This window comes from Eucalyptus grandis, chromosome 7 (assembly GCF_016545825.1).
Source record: "Eucalyptus grandis isolate ANBG69807.140 chromosome 7, ASM1654582v1, whole genome shotgun sequence".
Taxonomy (NCBI): Eukaryota; Viridiplantae; Streptophyta; class Magnoliopsida; order Myrtales; family Myrtaceae; genus Eucalyptus; species Eucalyptus grandis.
The window spans coordinates 10,932,153-10,956,102 of NC_052618.1; the positions used below are offsets into that span (position 1 = coordinate 10,932,153).

The 23,950-nt window shown below is 38.9% G+C and overlaps 1 protein-coding gene and 1 pseudogene across 2 annotated transcripts; one reads left to right on the forward strand and one right to left on the reverse strand.

The window, feature by feature from the left end:
• Nucleotides 1-2,619: 2,619 nt before the first annotated feature.
• Nucleotides 2,620-9,101, forward strand: LOC120296332 (annotated as a pseudogene).
• A 7,910-nt stretch (nt 9,102-17,011) lies between these two features.
• LOC120296331 (mitogen-activated protein kinase kinase kinase 1-like) lies at nt 17,012-23,359 on the reverse strand. Of its 2 annotated transcripts, none has more exons than XM_039318182.1 (8): nt 22,427-23,359; nt 22,104-22,179; nt 21,896-21,958; nt 19,967-20,124; nt 19,419-19,491; nt 19,106-19,165; nt 18,891-19,004; nt 17,012-17,463 (listed from the first exon to the last, which is right to left on the reverse strand). In XM_039318182.1, exons 1-8 carry the CDS (start codon nt 22,735-22,737, stop codon nt 17,284-17,286), a joined length of 1,035 nt encoding a protein of 344 aa, XP_039174116.1. In that variant the 5' UTR covers nt 22,738-23,359; the 3' UTR covers nt 17,012-17,283. The 2 variants fall into 2 exon arrangements, with proteins under 2 accessions (XP_039174116.1, XP_039174115.1); XM_039318181.1 differs by having other exon boundaries at nt 17,012-17,466.
• Nucleotides 23,360-23,950: the final 591 nt, after the last annotated feature.

Below are 23,950 nucleotides of genomic sequence, written 5' to 3' on the forward strand. Positions count from 1 at the left end.
TCATTATATTGCCAATTTTGGTTTCCCTCATTTGGGTTGTGCAAGTCTAGATTGGCAATATTTGGTTGATTTGGTGAGACCAGTTCCATGAATCCACCCAGGAACCAGATTGGACCGACGGTCCGATTTTCAGTTGGATCCATGCAACCAACAGGCGGCTCTCGATTCTAATTTTTGGAACCGGTCCATAGTGGGTGGTTCCTGGTTCTGGGGTGGAAACCAGCCACTCGAACCATGCACACCCCGAATAATGGGTGCCTGTGAAAGGAGGGATTTTGATTGAAATAAACTGGAGTTTGATGTCATATGATTGCAGCAATTGAAGTCAAAATACTATGAATTGGAATTACTTGAAATGGTAGACATAGTAGGAGAGATAGAGGAGCTACAAGTAATAGATTCTCGGAGAACAAAACGAAAATCCTCTATTGAGAAAGTGATCAATAATCCATTGGGAGAAGACTTTGTAGTAGCAACATTTGGGAGATGCATGTGCACCTCGGCTTTGGAGGTGACTACTTGGCCTTGTAGGTTACTTGTATTGTAATTGATAGCAATGGGATGCCATATGACCATGTCGATGACAATGCTTAAAAAATTTGTCCATTTTATGTACTTTACCATTTTAAGCACAGTAGGTTGGACAATAAAAGTGATGAAAATAGTACCTGGAGAGCACACATGGAGAAATCGAGGCCAAAAATGAATTTAGTGTATCGAAATACCTTAGGAACTGGTCACCGATCACCAAAAACCAGTCTGAAATCGATCGAACCAGCCAAAAAAAGCAATGGAATCAATCCGACTGGTTTGGTCTGAACCCGTTAACGGTTAAGATGACGTGGCACTTACGTGTCGGATGACGTCAGCAAATCATTGGTGATGTGGCGATGACGTTAGCCGAGCGGAAAGTAGTGGCACATGTCCCTGGCGAGGCGCATGGATCTCACGCGCAAAAACTTCCGGCGGTGCGTGGAGGTGCATGCGGCAGTCTTTGGTGGTGAAACTTCACAAGTGGCATTGGAGGACGACGGTGAGTCGTGGGCTGGTGTTCGTTTTTCCAAAACCCTGTCGGAAAGTGTCAAGTCACGACGGAACCGTGGTGGGTTTCCTAGGTCCGAGATGCGACGGCGCATTATGGCGCATGTGCCGGCATCTAGCGGCGGTTGGCGATAAAATATCAGTATTCCTCTTGTTTGAGGGCGGTGAGTCTGATGGTCGTGACCTTTTTTTTTTCTGAAATAAACAACGAAAGTGTGCCGAACAGCAACTGAAAAGCTTCGATCTTGATGAAGAATCGGTAGAGATGCGGCTGGTGCAGCTAGCGTGGTGGCGGCCACCCTGTAGCAGACTCAATGGGCACACCTCAGTAAGTTGAGATTTGTGAATGAAAAAAAAAAATGATATTCTGTTCATTAACTAATAAATAGGCACGCGCCTATTTATAGACTTTATATAAAAACTATCTAAAGTAACAGATAAGAATAAATCAAGGAAAATATACAAAATCACATAATCATAGATTATCATAAATATATCTCTAATAATGAAATTTTTGATAGTAGCGTGACATGACAACGACACTCTGAAAAACCAAAGTGGACAAATATGCCTTGTTCTTTGCGGTTGCCAAGTCTCCCCGCAAAGTTGCCTCATGCCCTAGACTAATTTAGGGAGCAACTTAAATGAATAGCCTCGTCTTCTTTTGTGGGTGGATGTCTTTTGGAAGAGTGTTTTAATCTCCCGAAACAACTGATCCAGTGTTTTAAAGCATCGGGATGGACATGACGGTTATTGGACATTTTTCATGTTGCCTCCTGTCTTTTCTTAGCTGCCTTGATAGCGTTGAAATTCTTTGATTTTTAGATTCCTCCTTTTGTTGTTTTGATTGCAGGCCAAGTCCTTCCAGCTAAAAAGTATTAACTCGTTAAGCTAGACATTCGGATAGGAAAAACAGAAAGGAGCGATATTCAGCTTTCTCATGTGTTTGTGTAAATCATGTAAGTTAGAATGCTGGGGGTGTCATCCTAGTCTTTTATAATTGAAACTGTTTGTAGTGCACAGGAAATGCTGCTGCAATTTTTTAAACCGATCAATGATGGGCCGCAAGTAGAAAAAGGCTCAACTCAGTCAGACGGAATCTGACCCTTGTTAGACTTCTGTCTCTCTCTCTGTTAATCTTTCCCTATCTCACACTCGCGAAGCGTGACTGGATCAACAGGTCCATTTTTAAATGAGCGCAATAGGACATTCACCAATGAAAGAAGTCAATCTCGCCCGCTGGCCATCGTTGTCGACCTTGCTTGTCATAGTAGGACTCCTTCCCCATGTTTTCTTCTATAGAAGTTTCATTTATGGCGAATGGAGAGGAAGAAAATCAGATATATCCTCCCTGTCCTGCAGAAGAAAGGGATCATCTCGAAGCTTCGCAAAGCCTTTGCAAGTCCCTTTCTTTTACCTCTCTTTGACCCTTTTCGGTTTGCAAAGCGCACGGCAGGGACTCGCGCAAAATGGGGAGCAGAAGCTCCAAGGTCGTCGATTGTGACTCTTCCTCCTCCTCCAAGCGCATCGATCGTCGCCCTCGTAGAAGTTGGCTTGAATTTCTGTTTTTTGCTTTAAAATTGGAGAATAAAGAAGGATGGGGAAGGAAATAGGAGATTGAGGCCTCTAGTTCTTTCCCGACCGCCAGTTAAGGTGCAGCCTTTTGCTAACAATTCCAGGCGGGATTTGTTGAACTCATTCGGTCCTCAAGAAGGTCTCGGAGGAGACGAGGATTCTCCTGTTCGCCATGATTTGGACTCTTCTTTGTCAACTTATGTTGAAGGTGAGGGGTCTGATGATCAGAATGATGTGGGAAACGCTTCAGAACCAGACCACAATGTTTCTCCCAACGGGAGTTTCAGACGAAGGATCACCTCATGGAAAAATCGCAAGCTGTTGGGAAGTGGGTCGTGTGGACCTGTTTATGAAGCAATGGCGGAGTAAGATTCGTTTGTTTTTCTCTATTTTGAGTTTCCATGGCACTTGAGTGCTGGATTCTGTGGTTAGAATTAGGAGCACTTGGGCTAATCATACACGGAATTAGAGTTCCAGCATGATTAGTATGGAACTTATTAAAGAGCATTGTTGATTATCGAACGGATTGATGAAGTAAAGATCTAATATTCCAATAATCGTGTATTTTCAGTTGTTCTCCATTGTATTTCTGCAGCTTTACTAGCTTGAATAGCGTGCAATTCTTTCTCTGTGTGATAAGTCAGCGTGTACAGGAAATATGCTTTAGAAACTGTTAGTTGATTCTGATTGCAAATGCTGAAAGTTAAGGAACTATTTTAGTGATATTGATGAAAATAACTCTTTTTTGTTTTTTTATTCTTTATATCATTTGGGGTGCAAGAATTATCTTAACTATATCTTATCAAAGCATCCTTTGCTAGAGAGTTCGCATTTAGGTTTCGTTTGTTTCTTGAAAAATGAATAATTTAGAAAACATTTTCTTAAAAATAATTGTTTCGATTTCTTGAGTTAATTAGTCAACAAAAAACATTTTCATTACTAACAACAATTTATGTCCATCTATTTTTATAGACAATGGAAATATTCTTGTTCTTTCATTTTTGTAAGCAATACAAGCTATCATTTAAAAAAATATTTTTTAAATTATTTATTTTCCACTAAACAATCACACCTCTTATATTTTCATCTTTTATCTCATGATTCTCTGTTTCCACAGTGATGGATTCTTTTTGCTGTAAAGGAGGTTTCTTTGTTAGATCAAGGAAGCCAAGGCAGGAAGAGCCTATTGCAGCTTGAGCAGGTAACTCCTTGTTTCTTTCTGTCTCGTTAACTGGTCCTTCGGCATGACTAATTGACTCACCTCTTTCTAATAACTGCCAAGGTAATGCATATAGAAAAATTATCAAGAAGACTGCCATATATGTAACCATAAATCTGGTGTGAGTTCAATAGATTTTCTTTTGACTCTTTCTTTTTAGTGATACTCTGCTTTCTTTTCAGGAAATTTCTCTTTTGAGTCAGTTTGAACATGAGAACATAGTTCGATATCTCGGCACAGACAAGGTGTGTCCTTGTTCTTAAGTTGCATTCTGCTCTATGTTTCACTTTGGCATCGATTATGATATCACCGGAACAGAGGAAAAAATTTAGGGGAACGTGGCTGTGGTTGCAGCCACAAGATAGTGGTAGCATCATCATCACTGCATGTATTTGCGGCAATTATCCTGGGAGTAAGATCATAGCGGTTGCGGCTTTTTAGCGGTTGCGGCCACTCATGACAGAGACATATATTAGGACCCCCTCCCGCCACAAGAAAAGTTTGTGATGAATTGACTATTACCCGAAATAGTAAATATATGAGCAAAGGAAATACGTGGAGTAGACGTCAGTTTGTGGAGTCTCTCTCACAATGAAAGCAAGTTTTTCCCTCCTTCTAAAGAGAGCCTGTCTTAAAATCAATAAACCCTTCGTTTTATAGTTGTAAATGATTTTACAAATTAGTTTTCTTGCAAACTGAAGATTCAGGTCAAACTCTCAGGACTAATAAAAAGGAATCTGAGGCTTAGATAAATGGCAGCCCCCTCAAATAAAATATAAATTGGGGAAAATAATAGAAAATGAAGTGATTTAATTCTTCAGGTATCCTCTAATTGACCATCGATGGTCCCCATGACTAATGTGCCAACCTTTTCTCCCTCAGTCAATAATTGATCGTTGCTGTAGCAACAACAATGGATTTCCTCTTTATCTGTTTTCAGGGCACGGTGAAGCCCAAGTCCGAGCCTATCAATATATCCAATTGACCTCACATTCACTTAAAAAGTTTAAGCCAATAAGTTATTGGTCAACTTAGATATATTAACTACTCTATACTACTCTGATTCTCCAATATGAGATTTCTCTAACATAACTCACTCCCACGTGCATCCTAACACTCTCATTGGTATGCAACATCATATAGTTCTTAGCCTTTACAAGTAGAGAAAGCTAAAAATGGAATTGATCATTGTTCAAGTGAGGGAAGTAGTTTCTCTCTTAGTGGCTTAAATGTTCATGTACCTCCCAGTTAATTTTCTATAAACATAGTTTGGCAAGAAGCATCAGATTCTAAGAAAGTGCGATGACATAATTTCTTTGTGGGGACGAAACATGCAAAATATTGTTGCTGTCAAACAAAATTTGGTTTGCTACACCCACAATCCACAGCATTGTTTCGTGGCAATGAGGGATTAATGGAATAGGACCTCTCCTTCTTCTGCCAGTGCACTTTGCAACTTTTTTTGTTGGCACTGCTGCAACACGAAACGTGGTGAACGCTCGTAACTTACATTGTGTTGTACAAGGAAATTAACATAAGAAGACCTTGGTCCCATGCATTCTTGCTTTTTTTTCTTTTCAAGTTCACAAAATTGCTTTTATATTGTCATCTGATTTGAACTTTACTAAACTAACGCCGACTGAGCAGATTCTCACTCAATACTGATCGGTTATTGAGAAGGTCCTCAAAACTAAAGTGCACTTCAGGAAGTGTCGTGATTTCTTGTCCCTGTTCGTCATGGCCTTGTCTAGGGGCCTCTTGCCTTCGTACACCTGATTGCTGTAGGAAGAGTGTTGCCATGTTTTGATGATCAGATAGCTGCTATAAGAGGCTTAGACATCGAGCATCATTAGGATCAACAAAATGTAAACATCACCGATGTTTGTTTTGCTTTCTGGTATGGTTGTCTATGTATCTAGTTAAAATATCTTATATTGTTTGTTTATGGGGTTTTGATGGGCCTTATTTACATATAGCCTTCTTTTACTTAATAGCCTAATCTTTTGGGTCCTCACATAGATTGGGAATTAGTTTCTACCCAATTTGTTTTCGTGCTTTGTTCTCTTTTCATCGATTCCATGTGCCGTTGTTTGTCCAGTTTACACACGAGAGAGGGTGTTAAAGTATTCCACATGCTTGTCTATATGGTTTCAATGTGCCCTATGTACTTTTAGTCTTCCTATACTTAATAGCTTAATTTTTTTAGTTGGATATTCTAACATATATATTTCTTTACTCTCTTCCAGGATGTTAAGAAGCTTTACGTATTCCTTGAGCTCATGAGCAAAGGTTCACTTGCAACCCTTTATCGCAAATGCAAGTTGAAAGATTCCCAAGTCTCCGCATTCACTGGGCAAATTCTAAATGGTTTAAAGTATCTTCATGACCAGAAAGCGGTACACAGGTATAAGAAAGATGCTTGACTTTGCATTAGTAGTTTTGACTAATTGAAATAGTGATTTACACTTCTCATTCCTGATGGAAGGTTGATTTTGGTAAGGAAAGAGATCATAACCAAACAAAGAGCACACTGAAATTTATATAATTTGTTTCATGGCACACTCCCTCGGTGCTTTTTGATGATACTTCTTTACCTTATCCAAATACTTTTCTGGATCTAAGGGAGCTGTCAAATCTTTGAATAAAAAATGAAGTGTTATGAGAAGTAGCTTTCTCGTGATAATCAGCAAACAACAAAGTACACTACGAGCCTTTACAGCAATGTTTAGCATAGACAAGATTATTTACTATCTGAATGATTGAAGTCGTTTATATATTTTACACAAAATTATGCTGTTTTCTCATGATTCCAGTTCATTCTGTAGGGATATTAAATGTGCTAACATATTGGTTAATGTGAGTGGATCTGTGAAACTTGCAGACTTTGGACTGGCAAGGTATGTCTCATTGTCGAAAGTGAACTCTCTCTCTCTCTCTCTCTCTCTTGTGCACATGTGCGCGAGCAACGAAGACACATGCGCAAAGCACCTACAAGAGCAATAAAAGGTGATGTACTACATACGCGTGCAGGAATATGCGCGGGCATTGAAATTGTGCAGCACACATACAAATGGATGAGCGCATGACAAACACACGCATAGACATGTGTTGTCCTTTACTTTTCCAAAATGACATATCAACTTTCTGTGTTTATTCATACCGGCCACCGAAACAAATGCTGCTAAAACATTCGTAGGAAGTTTGTTTTGGATGGCACCTGAGGTTCGCACCGTCTGCTGCTATTTTTTTAACATGCTATCAGTAAGCTGTAGTAGGTGGATATCTTTTCCATTTTTTGTCTTCCTTGTTGGTTGTAACTGCAGGTGGTCAATCCAAAGGGAAGAAGCTCTCAGTCGAATGGATGCTATGGGTTGCAAGTTGATATTTGGAGCCTAGGGTGCACTTTGTTAGAGATGTTAACACGCCAGCATCCCTATCCTAAATTAAATCCAGTATGTAATTGGGTAACCTTCTTTTTATGTTTCATCTCTTCGAGATCTGTGGAATGCCAGGATTACTATCTAGTCTCAACTTTTTTGTTACTGCTACTTATTATCTGAGTTAAAGCTAAGTTGACTGCATATTTTGATGAGTAAATTAGGCCGGCATTCTGAGAAAATAAAATTAGTAAGAGTACTGTGTAGAAAAGAGAGAGGACAGAGAATTATTGACATTTATCAAGAGTATGGTCATGTCAAGGGATATGCATAGTATTTATGGCCAACGGTTGGTTGAGATCCCAGAGCAAATGGTTATCGAACATGGTACCCAAACTCAGTTGAATATTCAAATCTTGACTCTCTTTTTAAGTAATTTGACATTGTTGTCTAATACTTTTAATTACCGGTATAAGTGTACATCGAGTGTATGGTAGCATGCATTAAGATAATCGCATATTGTATATATGTAAATAGTATCCCCATTAGATGTGGCGTACACATATAACGCCACCATTCAGTCTCATGAATCTCTTTATCTTCACCTTCACTGTCACATGGTACTTGAGCAACCAAGAGAGATTGAAATCCTAATATCGTCATTACCATCTCTGCTCCAGTCCTGAGAGCAGCACTGACATTGATTGCTTCGTGTTCGTTGCTGCATCCTTTATTGTGTGGTTGTCCTCTGATCTGTTACTTGCCATTATCGCTCTTGGTGTTTCCCTTATTGCCTTTGAGTGTCGATCTCTGCTGCTCTTGTTTGAATCAATTGTTGACCAGGGTGGTTGTCCCCTCTGCTAGAGTTAGCAACTTATCAATGTGGTTGGTTACTTTCGAATACTATGACAATTTTCGTGTCCTATGTCAAGTTGGCAAATTCTCCATGCATGTAATAAGTTTTCCATCAAGGATGGTAATTACTGGCTCTAGTCAGTAAATGACCTACTGATGTTATCCCTTGTTAGGCCATGACAGCATAGAAATGCCTTTGTTGACAGAATGACTACTGCTGAAGTTTGGATCGCTCTGGTATTGTGAGTGAACTGTGAAGGTTGTACTGCTTTTGTTTTTAATCTTAGGAATTTATTAAAAGAGGGGAGTGAACATGCAACTAACGCCCCCTCTCTTTTACTTTTTTGTTAAATTTAGGACACTTAAGAATTTTGAGCAAAAAGAATAGATACTTGTGTTACATTTGGAGTAGTTAAAAGACATTCGCATTGTTAGTCCCTGTGAACTGTTACATATCATCGAAGTCTCCCACTCTGCAATAACTGTGATTCCAGAATGATCATGACAGATGATTGCTTGAAGCATGATGTGCTTAGATTTGCCTACAGATCTTATTGATTTATCCAGCTGTCAGGATTTAATATTAGCCCTGGCCTCTGCTACATTTTCGTACTTATCATGGCAGGCGCAAGCATTGTGCAGAATTGGCAAGGGTAAACATCCTCATGTTCCCCGATCTTTATCAAGCGACGCTCGAGACTTCATCCTCACATGCCTGCAGAAAAACCCAGAAGATCGGCCTTCTGCAGCGCAGTTGCTAGACCATCCCTTTGTGAGGTAGCCACCTACTATTTCTGGTTTTGCTTCACCTCTCTTCAACGACTGATAGTCACAATGTTCTGCCAGGCCGTCCCTTTTCAAATCATCGCTCTGAATGTAATTTTATACTTCCGTTTGTTACTTTGTCGTTGCATTGCTAGTGGGAGTATTCTTCTTTTGGGCTAGTGAAGAGATACCTTCATCGACTTACCACATTTCTTCTGTTTACTTCAAAAAAATTTAAATTGGAGCAAACAGTCCATGTATTTATAGTGTCTATGGTCCGTTTCCAATTCCTTTACAAACATGTCACGTTCTACAATTTTCACCATAAGCTTTAATTATTCCCCAGATCGTCCCGAAGCTTTGAATCGAGTGAGTTGTCCATCGCGGTCAATTGATACGCCATAGGTTAATTAGCTTTTCCATAGGGGAGGGGTGTACGTAATTGATTGTCACACGCCAAGAAAACAACCATAGCTGCAGTTGTCCCTCAGAATAAATTGGAATATAGAAATATCAACATGGAAGTTTCGGTAGGATGACAGTAGCGACGACAATTTGAGAAACAAAAGTGGATATATGCGCTTTGTACTTCCTGCAATTGTTGAATTTCCTCGCAAAGTTGACTCATGTTCTAAGAGCTTTTATCGGACCCAGGACGGAAGCCCCAGACTACTTCAGGGACCAACTTAATTGAATGGCCTGGTCTTCTTTCGTGGGTTGGCCTCTTGTGGAAGATGTTATGGCTAAAATATCACCTAGAGGGAGGGGTGAATAGTCATTCTGCGGAAATGAAGTAATTTAAACTGATATTGCAATGAGGCAACTTCTAATGAAGTGATAAGATCTTATCAGTGCACAATTTTATTAGAAAATTAAAAGAGTAAGGGATAGAGTATTGCACACTCAAGATTATAATGGTTCGGCTTTTGTAAGCCTATGTCCACTCTCTCATGCTACAACGAATTGGCTAGAATCAACTTATAAAAACCAATAAGAGGTTACAAGATCTGAGTACCAAACACTCAAGCTCGTGTGTAAAACACCTCACACCCTCCGACCTCAAAAAGGTTACACAATTTTACTGACTAAATCAATTGTAAATGATTACAAACACCCTTCAGACTTTAGAATTAAAAGCTCTAATATTCGTGAAAGCGAATTATTTTCCTTCTGCTTTGAGACCTCTTATTCCCCTCATAGTCCAAGCTGACCATTGGACATATCTCCAAGAGTATCATCTAGCCAATCCACTCGTTGGTCTTGGATCTGGTTGAAAAGATATGATGGTGTGAGGATCACCGAGATTGAAGCTTCCCGTAAGATTTGTTGCCCATATAGTAAGTCAAGTTTCCAAAAATCAAGTGTCTATCTCTATAAAGAATAGCTCGCCTTCGAAGTTTGAGGAAAGTTTAGAAACTTGAAGATTTAATGAAAACTTCCCTTTTATAGCTCCTCCAAAATGTAGTAAGTAATTCAATCAATTTTCCACTAGCCGTTGCATGAGAGATTTATTCCTTCATAGCCGGTTGATTATCCGAATAAGAAAGTATCATCCACAACTTTGATTCTGATTGCAATCATCAGACTTTCCTTTCTGAAAAATACTTTTTATCAAAATTAAATGGTCTCCTGTTGTAAAGCATCGTGATGGGCATGATGGTTATTAGGTAACTCTCACGTTGTGCATGGCTTTTCATTCGCCACCTTTATTGTGTCAAAATTTCTTCATTTTTAGATTCCTCCTTCGATGTTTGGATTGCCAAGTGAGTCTTTTCGGCCAACTGAAATGGGATGGAGCAAATATCTAGCTTTCTCCGGTGTTTGTGTAATCTAGCCAAAAGGCAAGGGGGTCAACATAGTTTCTCCTACTTAAATTGTTGGTAGTGCACTCGAAATGCTGCTGCAATTCTTTGAACCACTCTAGGTCGGCGGTATATTGATGACTTGGAAACACTCCCAAGGCATTGCTAACTTATAATGTGATACTTTTCTTGTCAGGTAACATCTCTTTGGCAGTGAGGGGCATCTATTATATTGGAGCTTCTCAAAAGACCGATGGTCCTTTTGGGGCTGCAACTGATTTTCTGGTGTCTTGTTGTTCATCTGAAAATTGTAAATAGCTTGTATATTTTCCGTTAAAAAGGAAAGAAGGAAACAGATATGTTGACAACGACACAGGTTTTCTGCTTCTAGGAAAAGCTTAGATAGGTGAGTGCAACTTCTAGAGGATAAGCAAACAATAGAGAAATGCTATCCTTGAGTTCCGTGATGGAACGAGCATTTGCTTCATTTTTGGTTGTTTGAAACTTTGATATTAGGCCATGTTGGGAAAATTCAAGTGTTTTTATCGACAGCATGTCGCTTTAAAATGAGCGCTTGCATCGAAGGATGAAAATTTTGTACTGACAACAATAATGTCGTCAACGCAAGGAGCAAAGACTGAATTTGCAATGTGGTAGGGAATGTTCTTGGAAACCTCGTGGTGCTTCCAAGTCCTTCCATACCCATTTTTTTCTTTTTTCCTTTTTGTGAATTTCGCAAACACCAAAATGAAGAAATAATTATGCCTCGCCAAAAGAAAAAGGCTCGACTTAACCATAACCTGACCCTAATTACACCTCTCTCTCACGCTCGCATCACCATCCTCTACTGCGTCGCCGTGACCCTCGCCTAGCGATTATGTCGCCCCACTTGAACTTTAGAGTAGTCATTTCCAGTGTTTCACCGTCAAATATTGCAATAAATGCAATAAATTGACCCAGCAAAGTTTTGACTGGATTGATAAATTCATTTCCAAATTGAGTGCAAGAAGACATCGACTAATAAACGAGACCAAATAACACACCGCTTGTTTCAAGTACAAAATGGCATGTTACCAGATTGGACGAAATCGTGTTACCCAAATCATAGAGAAACCGGTCAGGTGAGAAGCAAGAGCAGTAAGGCAGTTGCTTAAGCAAAAAACAAAAAAGACCGAGGAAGCGAGGATTTACGATGGTATTGCTTAATTTCCTGTTTTCGACAATTCGCATGCTTCCCTTCATCAAGCTCACTTGCGCAAACAAGGAAGAGACTCCGTAGTCCAGCCGATCTTGGACGCAAAACGTGCAACTTAAGATCTCCATTACTAGAACAAGAACATAGATGATTAATTAGAAAGATGAACGCACTTGTTTTGGAATCCATCGTTCTTGAAGCAGAAGCGAAAAGCGATAGTCCTTGCCTTCTATATCACTGGCTCAATGAGACGGCCCCCTCACATTTTAGCGCTAGGTTAACGCTATTTATGTGAGGATACATGTGAGAATTAGGGTTGGAAGAGAGACTTACATTATTTATAGAGTTTCCAACCAGACCCTCTCATTACGAGCCAAGCTCAACTTGGCCCACACTAGCCAGCCTTATATTAGACTAATTAAGAAACTTTATATCTTATCTTAGACCAAACCCGGTAACCGTAAAACGGTAAATTACAATATCAATTAATGCAGTCCAAATTAAGAAAACTCTTACATTCTTCCACTTGGACTATATTAATTGAGATTGTACTGTATGTGCGTATCTTGGTATAGAGATAATTCTTAATAGTCAATTCCATCCCATAAAGTCTTAAACACTAAATCATGATAGTAACTGCATGTATACACATAACATTCCATGGTCACGAGTGCTTTCAACTTTATTGATATGGATTTAATATGGTAGTGTGGCAAAAGGATAATATCTCTCATAGAGAGATCCCATTTGTCAGTTATCATTCTTTTACCTTAAGCGTCACAAAAAAACTTGTGCTACTAGAAAATGTCTTTATGGTTTTAATGAACCCACTTATTTTACCACCGCTCGCGGTGGCCTCGGTGGCCTAGTACTTAGTACCCCATCGCTGGGGGAGGAGTTCGAACCTCGGGGTTGCAAAAACGCGCGATTTACCTGTGGTTGGGTCTGTGGTGGTGGCCCAGTTCACCTCAGGGTTTACTCCGCCACGAAGCGGCGCACGGAGGTTCCCTGGTCACCAAAAAAAAAAAAAAAAAAAACCCACATATGCATTGTCTTTACGGTTAACATTTCGTTATGTATAACAAGACATATGCACAAGGCTAATAACCGGATGCCCCTAACCTTCACTCAAGGTTTATATAATACTTTGAGACTTTTATCAATATGTATTCAACTTGATGACAACATATTCAAAAATATATTATTGAATGCAAAAGTTGATATATATCAAACCGTTACTAAGTGTAACGAACACAGATTTAAACTTTATTAAAGTAAAACCAAAATGGCTCCCATTAAATAACATCTCATGATACTCTTAAGCTCATATTAATGACATGTTATTCAAGAACAAAAGAATAAAATCCTTTAGTTAGTGGATCTGCAACCATATTATTTGTAGATATATGCTATATTATAACGTCATTTTTTGTACCGTTTCTTTTGGTCAAAACTTTGACTGCCAAATATTTAGACCCCTTGAGACTTCTGTTATTACTACTATAAATTTATTGTATCAATATAACCGTATGGGTCAATCCATAAAGTTAAAAATGGTCAACTCCTTAATGAGGTTCCAGAGCCTAATAGCCCAAATAACAATCTAAAAGAATATTACAAACTCTACTTACATAGTCGAAGATAACATAAAACTTTATTATTGCACTTCCTGCTAACATAAATATGTATTCCGTTATTGATCTTAAGTCATCCTAATAGCCAGCAAAGTTTATATCTAAATACTTTACTAGTTGCAAGAATTAAATATGTCTGTAAATTAGCATATAATCTATTGTCTTATTTAAGTACCTTAAAACATTTTTGGCAGCATCCTAGTGATATATTTGCCTAGAAGTCTTGTCGCAAATGCGTTATTTAGTCTAGTGCAAATTTGAGCATATATTATATTTTTAAGTGCATTAACACAAGGTACACCCTTTAACTAGATTTTTTCAATATCTAAATAAGGACAATGTAATAGATTCGGTCAACCACTCTTAATGACAAGAACAATTTTTGGCTTACAATGATGTATATTGAAGATTTCCAGCAAATATTCTCTAAGATAAATCTAATACATATGGCGATAATAATCCTTACGAATTTTAGTGCAAAGAACAAAAGATGCCTCAAGGTCACTACCTACAAGCGAAATATCATGTGAGTATGAGAAAAATAAATTTCCTCTCACTTACCTTACAGTATATATATACTGAATTACTTTGTTCCCAACTGAACAAAATGACAACACTATGAACTTTAATAATATTGTTTAGAAATTTGCTTAAAACCATGAATAATACTTTTCAGTCTATACATAAGTTTACTTAAATCATGTGCTGCAAAATCATCCGAGTGCACTATATAGATTTTGTTACTTTGTTATCTACATGTCTATTTGAAAAGATAGTATGTATTTGTCATAACTTCATATAAAAAATAAACTATTAATGACACGTTCACACTGAAAGAATCTTTAAAAATACTAGAAATAAATAATTATTTTTTTACTATTAACTATCCGCCCCTCTTTTAGAGTGAAAAATTTAGCTACTAGTTTAGCTTTAAACTCCACAGTCTTTAAAATCATTTTAGTTTTGTACATTTATTTGCAACTAATGAGCTTGTGTTCTTTAGGCAAATCAGCAAATTTCCAAACACTATAATATTTCATAGATTGCATATCGTCTTTTATGACATCTAAGCATGTACCTAATTGAGGATAAGAAAAAATATTTATATATAAATGGTTAAATCAACCATGCGATAGATATTGCAGTCATGCTCTCATAGATAAACTATATAGTTTGATGGTATAACTCTAGAAATTTTACTGTCTGTGATTGCAAAATTCTTATACCTTCATTAATGCCATAAAATTGATACCTCTTTGAACAATCTCGGCAAGATATAAAATAATTCCAAGTGGATCTAAATTCCAATACACTTAATATTGGATTATATGACATCACTTCTGCATGACATCTCTAAATTTTAATATGATTCAAATCAAAATTTATGTTTGGTCCATAACTCAAAAGAAGTTTAAGGAACAACTTTGGTAAGAAACATGTTTTGTATGTGAAAATGTTTGCTTTCAAAATATCAACCCATAGAAGACTGGATAAATTAGTTTTACTCATCATACTCATCACCATATTAATTATGGTGCAAATATCCCTTTCGGCCAAATCATTTTGTTAGGATTTCAAGCATAGTAAATTACATTACCACCCCAGAATTTATGTAGTATTTGACAAATGACCCTTTAAGTTATTCAGCATTACCATACTTGCCAAAATATTCACCGCTACTGTTAGGCCTGACAACTTTTAAGACTAACTCTAACTGTTTTATTTTTTGTCTTGGTCATTTTATTTCCACAATAATCAATGAAGTCTTTAAATAACTGTTAATAGTAAACAAAATATCAACATTATCTCCTATTCTACTCTTTCTTTAAACATGTATGAGATTATTCTTTAAATAGATAACTTTTGGAAACAATATTTTCAACCGTATACGAGACGTAAGATATAATCTCAAGCCACTAAGACTTCCATAATCTTTTAGTAGTATAATCAATTGGTAAACTACTTTTCAAGTGTTCTTGAATGGAACACTTTATGGACAGTAAGCAAATTCTATTACTATTTTCCCAAACAACAAATCATATATCTACAACTTAAAATTTGAACTAGTAAAAACATCAATAATAATGTAATTATTAATTATAGAAAATATGATTGAAGAACAAGTAATGTATATAATTAGTATCATGTGAGCACTGTATAACTTGACGTACAAGTACACATTTAGAGAGTTATATGCAAAATCATATAATCACATTTGAGCATAATACATGACATGCAATTATACACTCCATACATGATAGCGGTTAGGAGAATATATTCTAATTTTTTTGAATTCATCACCTTTGAGCATATGAACCACTAGGATTAGTTACTCCCCCACCATACCATCATGTATCTCTCCATAAACTAATATACAATCACATTTTTTGGGATTATAACTACGCATTAGACTAGAAGACATTCCAATCATTATATGAGATGATATTCCTCAAACCTAATCAAGTGTGTTACTTTGGCGTTCACTACTCAATTAAATTTTTGAAACTCTCATATCGGGGATATAAATCTTACTTCTCACATATACCATATACATGTGATTTTAACTTTAGTGATAGAGACAATAAATCACTAAAATCACATATCATGCTAATTACATTAATTTATTCATTAATAAAAGTTAAACTTTATATATGTAATCAATGAATTACACTTTTATAATATTTATGTGATAACATACCTGTAAACCAACACCTGTATTTCTAAAATCACAGAAAAATACAAGAAAAATACGTGAAAATATACTAAAAATATACGTATTTAGGGTTTCGTATATATTTTCACATCCATAAAATCATTAAATATGTAAAATAAATACACCACAAGATAGAGGATGACCATACGAATCAAACGCCACCACCCACGCGTCGATCATAGGCTCCACGCGCTCACATGTGCTACCTGAATGCGTGGCGCGTGGAGCTCCCACGTGAGTGTAAAAGGCTAGTCAAAACCGGTCCGACCGGTTCCCGGCTCAATCGACCGATTGACCAGTCTCGGGTCAACAATTGGTTGGGTCGGGTCAGTCAACGAGTCGGGTTGGATCCTTGGGATGGGTTGGATCGAGTCGGGTTAGGTGCGTATTGGGTCGGGTCGAGCTTGGGTCGCTAACGTCATCATGACGTCAACACCCGCGTTCGTTGCACGCGCGAGTCGCGACCCACGCATCGGGCGCATCTCCGACACCCTTAGGTCACGTGACTAGGCGAATATCACCCCTCATTGATACTCGTGTTTTTCTCTTTTGCCCTAATAAAAACACTATTCATCGTTTCTTCCTTGGACTTGTTGCTCAACAGGCCTGTGGTCATGAGACACAGGCGAGCTCAGGCGAGCCACCTCTCTACCACCACCACCAACTACCCCCAGCTCGAGCCGCCTCCCCATGATTTTGCCCCCTTCCCCATGATTTTGCCCCCTTCGACGCATCTACATCTCCTCCGCTATTTTTCTTCTCTTTTCTTTTCTTTTCATTTTCTTTTCACCTCAAAGTTGCTTTACAAAATATACGAGTATCCAAACACTCTTACTTCCACCAAATATCATTCATTCAAAGATACTTAGGGAGATTTGGGGAAAAACAAAGGTCTTTGCCCAAAGTAGAACCAAACGGGCCATTATATATATACATGGACTGTTTGCTCTAACTTAAAAGTTTAGTCTAGAAATGTCAATACTTAGAAGTTTAGAGTAGAAATGCCATAAGTTGACATCCCATTAGCCCCGTATAAGACATTCTGAGCAATGAACCCGAAAGGGATGGCATGGCAAAACCTCACGACAATTTGTTTTTGTAACGAGGTCAAGCAAAACCAAAAGCCGGTGGCTTCATCACAAAGGGATGGTCTAGCAACAGCGCCGCAGAAGGCCGATTCTTCGGATTTCGTCGCAAGCATCGGCGGATGAAGTCTCGGGCGTCTTTTGATAAATATTTCGGAAGTGAAGGAGGTTCACCCTTGCGAATTTTCTCCAATGCTTGCTCCTGCTGCAATAAGAATGAAACCATAGCAGACACTAGTCTTAATCACAAATCTAGCAGGAACGAACATATAACAACGAACATAAAACGGCTGGATAAATCAACAAGATCTATAGACAAATCTAAGCGCATCATGCTTCGGGCAATCATCTGCATTGATCATTCTGGAATCATGGTTACTGCAGAAGTGGGAGACGTGGATGATATGTAACAGTTCGCAGGGATCAATGCGTGAATCCTTTCCAACTACTGCCAATAAAGCAAAATTATTTATTGCTTTTTGCTCAAAATTCATAAGTGCAGATATTTAACCAAAAAGCAAAAGAAATGGGGCATCAGTCGCATGATTTACTATGGCTTTGAGTAGAATGGTATTACTTTTTCTCCTTTATAATAAGTAAAATTCATAGATAAGCACAAAACAGTGCAACCTTCACAATTCACTTGCAAGACCAGAGCACTACCAACTTCAGCAGCAGTCATTCTATCAACAAAAGAGTGTTTTTGTGCTGTCATGCCCTAAAAAGGAATAACATCAGTCGGTAATTTACTGGCTAGAGCCAGTAATTACCATCTCTGTTGGAAAACTGACTATGTGTATGAAGAAGATGCCAACTTGACCTAGAACATCAAAATTGTCATAATATTCAAAAGTCAACAACCAAATTGAAAATACCTTCCATATCCAAATAACTAACCCTAGAAGAGAATCCAGGTCAATGATTGATTCAGAGAAGAGAAGTGGAAAACCAACACTCGAAATCAATGAGGGAATCACCAAGGTTGATGATGACGAGTGACAGATTAGAGGACAACCACATGTTGAAAGGATGCAGAAAGGAACATGAGGCAATCAATGTTGGTGCTGCTTCCAGAACTGGAGCAGAGATGGTGATATCAATATTAGGATTTGAATCTCTCTTGGCTGCTTGAGTACCACGTGACAGTGAAGGAGCAGATGGAAAGATTCTTGAGACTGCATGGTAGGATTATATGTGTTCCCAATATCCATAGATGGGATACTATTTACATATATAGATTTGTGATTACCTACACGCATGCCACCATACACTCAGTGTACACTTGTAGTAGTAATTTAAAGTATTAGATAACTATGCCAAATTGCTTAAAAGAGAAAACCAAGATTCAAGTATCAACAGAGTTTTCATACCATGTTAGCTAACCATTTGCCCCAGAATCCCAACAATCAGCCCTAAATACTATGCATATCCTTTAACGCGACCATACTCTTGACAATTGTCATTGAATTCACTGTCCTCTCTATTTTCTATGCAGTGCCCTTACTCAATTTGTTTTCTCAGAATGACAGCCTAATGGACTCATCACAACATGTGCTCAACTTCTTTGCTAACTCCGGCATAACATGGATCTCGAGGATATAAAACATAAAAGGAAGGTTAATTAAATACCGGTTCAAAGTCAGAATATTGACCCCTGCGTGTTAACATCTCTAAAACAGTGCAGCCAAGGCTCCAAATATCAGCTGCCAACCCATAGCTTCCATCGTTTACATTTTTGAAGACCTGCAGTTACAACCAATGAGGATGAAAAGGAAATGTAAATAATATGCGCCTTCTACAGCCAACGATAGTATGTTAAAAAAATGGCAGCAATAGGCGCAAACCTCAGGCGCCGTCCACAAAAGTGTTCCTTTTAAGGATTTAGCAGCATTCATATCGGTGGCCTGTACACAAAAATACAGAAATTTTTTATGTTATATAGGAAAAGTAAAGGACAACACATGCTTCACTTTATGCAGTCTACAGGTATGTTTGTCATGCGCGCACGCGTACATATTTGTACATGCATCTTTATTCCTTGCCCACACTTTGTGCATGCATATGCATTTGGGTACGTGACTTTGCTGCTTGTGCGCGCTTGCAGGCACAGAGAAGAGAGAGAGAGAGAGAGAATTTGATTTCGCTGATGGGACATACCTTTGCCCATCCAAAGTCTGCAAGTTTCACAGATCCACTTGCATCAACCAGTATGTTAGCACATTTAATATCCCTACAGAATAAAGGAACTGGAAGCATGAGAAACCAGCACATATGCAAGTAGGATATCTAGAAGGTTAAAGTTTTCATCCCTCACAGTTAACAGTATTGCAATTTTATATTTCCACCCTCAAGCATTCACATAGTAAAAGAATCTTGTCAATGCCAAATATTGCAGAACTTGCTCGTAATGCTACTTCGTCGTTTCCTGATTATGACGAGAAATCTACTTCTGATAACATTATATTTTGGTTTAAGGATTTGACAGCTTCCTCAAATCCACAGAAAGTATTTAAGTAAGTAAAAGAAGTATCATCAAAAGGCTCCATGGGATGCCATGGAACAAGATATACAAATTTCAATGTGCTCTTTGTTTGGTTATGAACTCTTTCCTTAACAAAATCAACCTTACATCAGAAATGATAAATGTGAATCACTATTTCAATTAGTCAAAACTACTAATGCAAAGTCAAGCATCTTTCTTCTACCTGTGTATCACCTTCTTGTCATGAAGATACTTTAAACCATTTAAAATTTGCCTAGTGTAAGCAGAGACTTGGGATTCTATCAAGCTGTGGTTGCGATAAAGAGTTGCAAGTGAGCCTTTGGTCATGATCTCAAGGAATATGTAAAGCTTCTCATTATCCTAGAAGAGAGTGAAATTCATATATGTTAGAATATCCAGCTCAAAGTTCTAAGCTATTGAGTGGAACAAGACAAAATATATAAGACACACTGAATCTACATAAACAAGCAATGTGGAATACTATAACAGCCCCTCTTGTGTGCAAACGGATTATAAACAGCACATGGAATTGCGGAAAAGGAAGTCTGTACGGAAATAAATTGTGGCATTACCTGGTACTGAAAATATGTCAGAATCCAGAAGATTATGCTTTTAGGTGGAAGGGGGCCACATTTATATAAGACACGTCTAAATCCCATAAACAAACTATATGGGATATTATAACAAGTTTTGCTAGAGACAATCATACCAGATAGAAATTAAAATGAAACAAACATCAGCAACATTTTACTTTTTCTCATCCTAATGATGCTGGACGTACAGGCCTCTTATAACACCTAACCAATCATTGGATCAAGACAACACCTTCCCACAGCAATCAGGTGTACAAAGACAAGAGGCTCCTAGAAAAGGCCCTGAGGAAATTACTTTCACAAGGACTAGAAATCATTGTTAAGTTCGTTATGGTTCCTCAATTGCACTTTGGTAATGAGGACCTCCTCAATAAATGATCAATGTCTAGTGAGAATCTGCCTGATGAGGGTTTAATTAGTAAAAGTTTACGTCAGATGACAATTTGACAGTAATTTTGTGGACTTAAGTAGGAAAATAAGGCAAGAATGCATGGGGCTGAGCTATTCTTTTCTTAATTTCCTCGAATACCACAAATATCCAAGTTCTAAGTGTTTACCACGGTTTCAAGTTGCATCAGTGCCAAGAAAAAAAGTTGCATTGGTCCTATGTCATTAATCCCTCATTGCCACAAAACAATGAGGTGGATTGTAGGTGTAGTTAACCAATTTGGTTCAAAATCAACAGTCTTTTGCATATTTCATCTCCAAAAATTTAAGTCACGGCACTTTCTTAGAAAAAATACAGGTACTCGAACATTTAAGCCACTAAGATGGGAACTACTTCCCTCACTTGAACAATGATCAATTCCATATTCAGTTTCTCTACTTGCAGAAGTAAGAACTATATGATATTGCATAAAAATGAATAGCGGACTAAAAGACACGCTGAACTAGAATAGATGGAAAAAATCAGCTCCTGGAGGAACATCATTGTTATTGCTACAGCCAAGACCAGTTATAGTTGAGGAAGAAAAGGTGGGCGTGTTAGTCATGTGGACCATCGGATGGTCAATTAAAGGACCCATGAAGAATTAAATGACTTCAAATTCTCATCTTCGATTCCTTTTTATCAGTCCTGAGAGTTTGAACTGAATCTTCAGTTTGCAAGATACTGTAAATCATTCACCACCAGAAAACAAAGGGTTAATTGATTACAAGACAGGCACTTTTTAGAAGGGAGAAAAAAATACTTTTATTGCGAGAGAGACTCCATAAAATGACATCTACTCTGCGTATTTTCTTTCTCGTATAATTACTAATACAGGTAATGGTAAATTCATCACAAGCTTTTCTTGTGGTGGAGGGGACCTAAAAATGATCATCTCTGTCATGAGTTACTGTTACTCCTAAAAAGCTGCCACTGCTGTGATCTTATTCACAGGATAATTGCAGCTAATACATGCAGAGATGATGATGCCACCCCTATCTCGTGGCTGCTATAACATGCCTAAATATTTTTTGCTGAGTTCCGGTGATATCACAATTGATGCCAAAGTGAAAGACACTGCAGAAAGCAACTTAGCAAGAAGGAACCACACCTTGTCTGTGCCAATATATTGAACAATGTTCTCATGTTCAAACTGACCTAAAAGAGAAATTTCCTGAAAAGAAAGCAGAGTATCACTAGAAAGAAAGAGTCAAAAGAAAAAATTATTGAACACACACCTGATCTATGGTTTTATATATGGCAGCCTTATAAATAGTTTTGCATATACAGAAAGATAACAGAAAGACACAAGCAGTTACCTGCTCAAGCTGCCCTAAGCTCCGATCGGTATGATCAGACAAAGAAATCTCCTTTACAGCGAAATAGGATCCATCACTGTGGAAATAAAGCAAGGATTCAATAAGCTCCATAGCACTCAACTAGAACTACAATGTGAAGATCCTTTAAGCAATTGGAAATGCCAAGCGTTTGGCATACATCTCTGCGAACTAAAAAATTACATGATTTGGGCCCCAATGTTCCTAATTCTAAGGACAGAATTGCAGCATGACATGGAAAACACCCGATTATACTTCGCCCCCAAACATTAAACGATAATCAAAGAGAGAAAGAGGAATCTTACTCAGTGATGACTTCGAAGACGTCTCCGTACGAACCCTTTCCCAACATCCGGCACTTCCTCCATGAGTTGATTCTTCGTTTGAACCTCCCCGCGACAGAAACAGGGCGCCATGGTTCTAAATCGCCGGCAGAAGGGATGTTCCCCGCACCATCTTCATCCTTAGGCTTCTCATCCTCAACTGACTCCTCGTCTTCGACAGCAGTTGATAAAGAACAGTCCGAATCATCTCCATCCGACCAATGCAATTCATTCGAAGGGGGGCAGGTGCGGGAGGTCGTGGCGGACATCCACTCGGAGCTTCCCTCCGCCATCGCGCGATCAAAGAGGGGGAGAAAGCTTTGAGAAGAGCGATAAGACACCCTAATACGAGAAAATATTGGTTGAAGCTGGGATTTCAACGTGTCAACTTACGTGTCCATTTATAATGCGACACGTGTCGCTCGAGCCCCACCGCACCGCGTCAGAACCTCTGACCCACGCTCCTCTCACCTCTGTCGCCTCTCTCTCTTACCTCTCTTCTTTTTTCTTCTATTTTTTCTTCTTCATCTTCCCTCTAGCCTTCCCTTTCAATCTGTTGCGTAGCACGCAGGCCCGGCGAGGTCCAAGGGCAGCGAGACCTTCCCGAGAAGCCTCCCAGAACTCACCCTGCAGGTCGCCCCACACTGGCCCGTGTAGACGGAGACCTTCAGGCAGACCTTGCCGGAGAAGATGGACTTCCCAGCAAGCCCGTCGAGGTCGGACTTGCTGAGGTGGAAGGTGGCGCCGCCGCCGTCGAGGGGGTAAGCAGCGTCGACGGGAGGTAGGGGACGAGGGCTGTCTGGAGGGGGAAGCTCTTGAGCTTGATCTTGCAGAAGAAGCACGGGGAGGAGGAAGGGCGGACGGTGGAGCGAGCGGGCTTGGCGACGACAGGGATCCCCACCGTGAGCAGAGGCTTCCCACCATGAGCAGAGGGAGGAAGAAGAAGGAGAGATAAAAGGTCAAAAAAAGGAAGAGAGAGAGAGGCGACAGAGGGGTGAGAGTGTGTCAGATGCGGTGGGGCCCATACGACACGTGTCGTCCGGTAAGTGGACTAGTAGGTTGACACGCACGAATTCCAGTTTCAGCCAATATTTTCTCCCCTAATACGGTTCATCTTCTACGTGTTGAATATGTGTTGGGGGGGACCCACACAAAATAATCGCAATATTTTGGGGGGCGTTTCAGCCAAATTAGAGATAGCGGAGGGAGCGCAGTGCTGAAAGGTAGGGGTGTAAACGGTTCAGTTCGGTTCGATTTTTTGAAAAATCGAACCGAACCAACCAGCTTAAAAGATTTTCCAAGCCAGGCCAAACCGAAGCCAACCCAGAATACGAACCGAAATTATTTCGGTTCGGTTCGGCCTTGGTTGATTTGGTTTTTTGTTTTCGGTTTTAGCTTTGGTTTTTGGTTTTTTTTTTTTTTAGCTTTCGAAATTTCGGTTTGGACGGGCGGGGCTTACCTTCTGTATATGCTCCTTAAAAAATTATTAGATTAATCCCTTTATCG

What these genes read in the sequence shown, in the direction of transcription:
- LOC120296331 (XM_039318181.1), bottom strand. Translation starts at nt 22,737, where the DNA reads ATGGCGGAGGGAAGCTCCGAGTGGATGTCCGCCACGACCTCCCGCACC. An exon ending in AATATATTGGCACAGACAAG is followed by an intron (nt 20,125 to 21,895) that starts GTGTGGTTCCTT and finishes ACTCTCTTCTAG; the next exon opens with GATAATGAGAAGCTTTACAT. An exon ending in AATATTCTGACTTTGAACCG is followed by an intron (nt 17,467 to 18,890) that starts GTATTTAATTAA and finishes TTCTTATTGCAG; the next exon opens with CAGGAGCAAGCATTGGAGAA.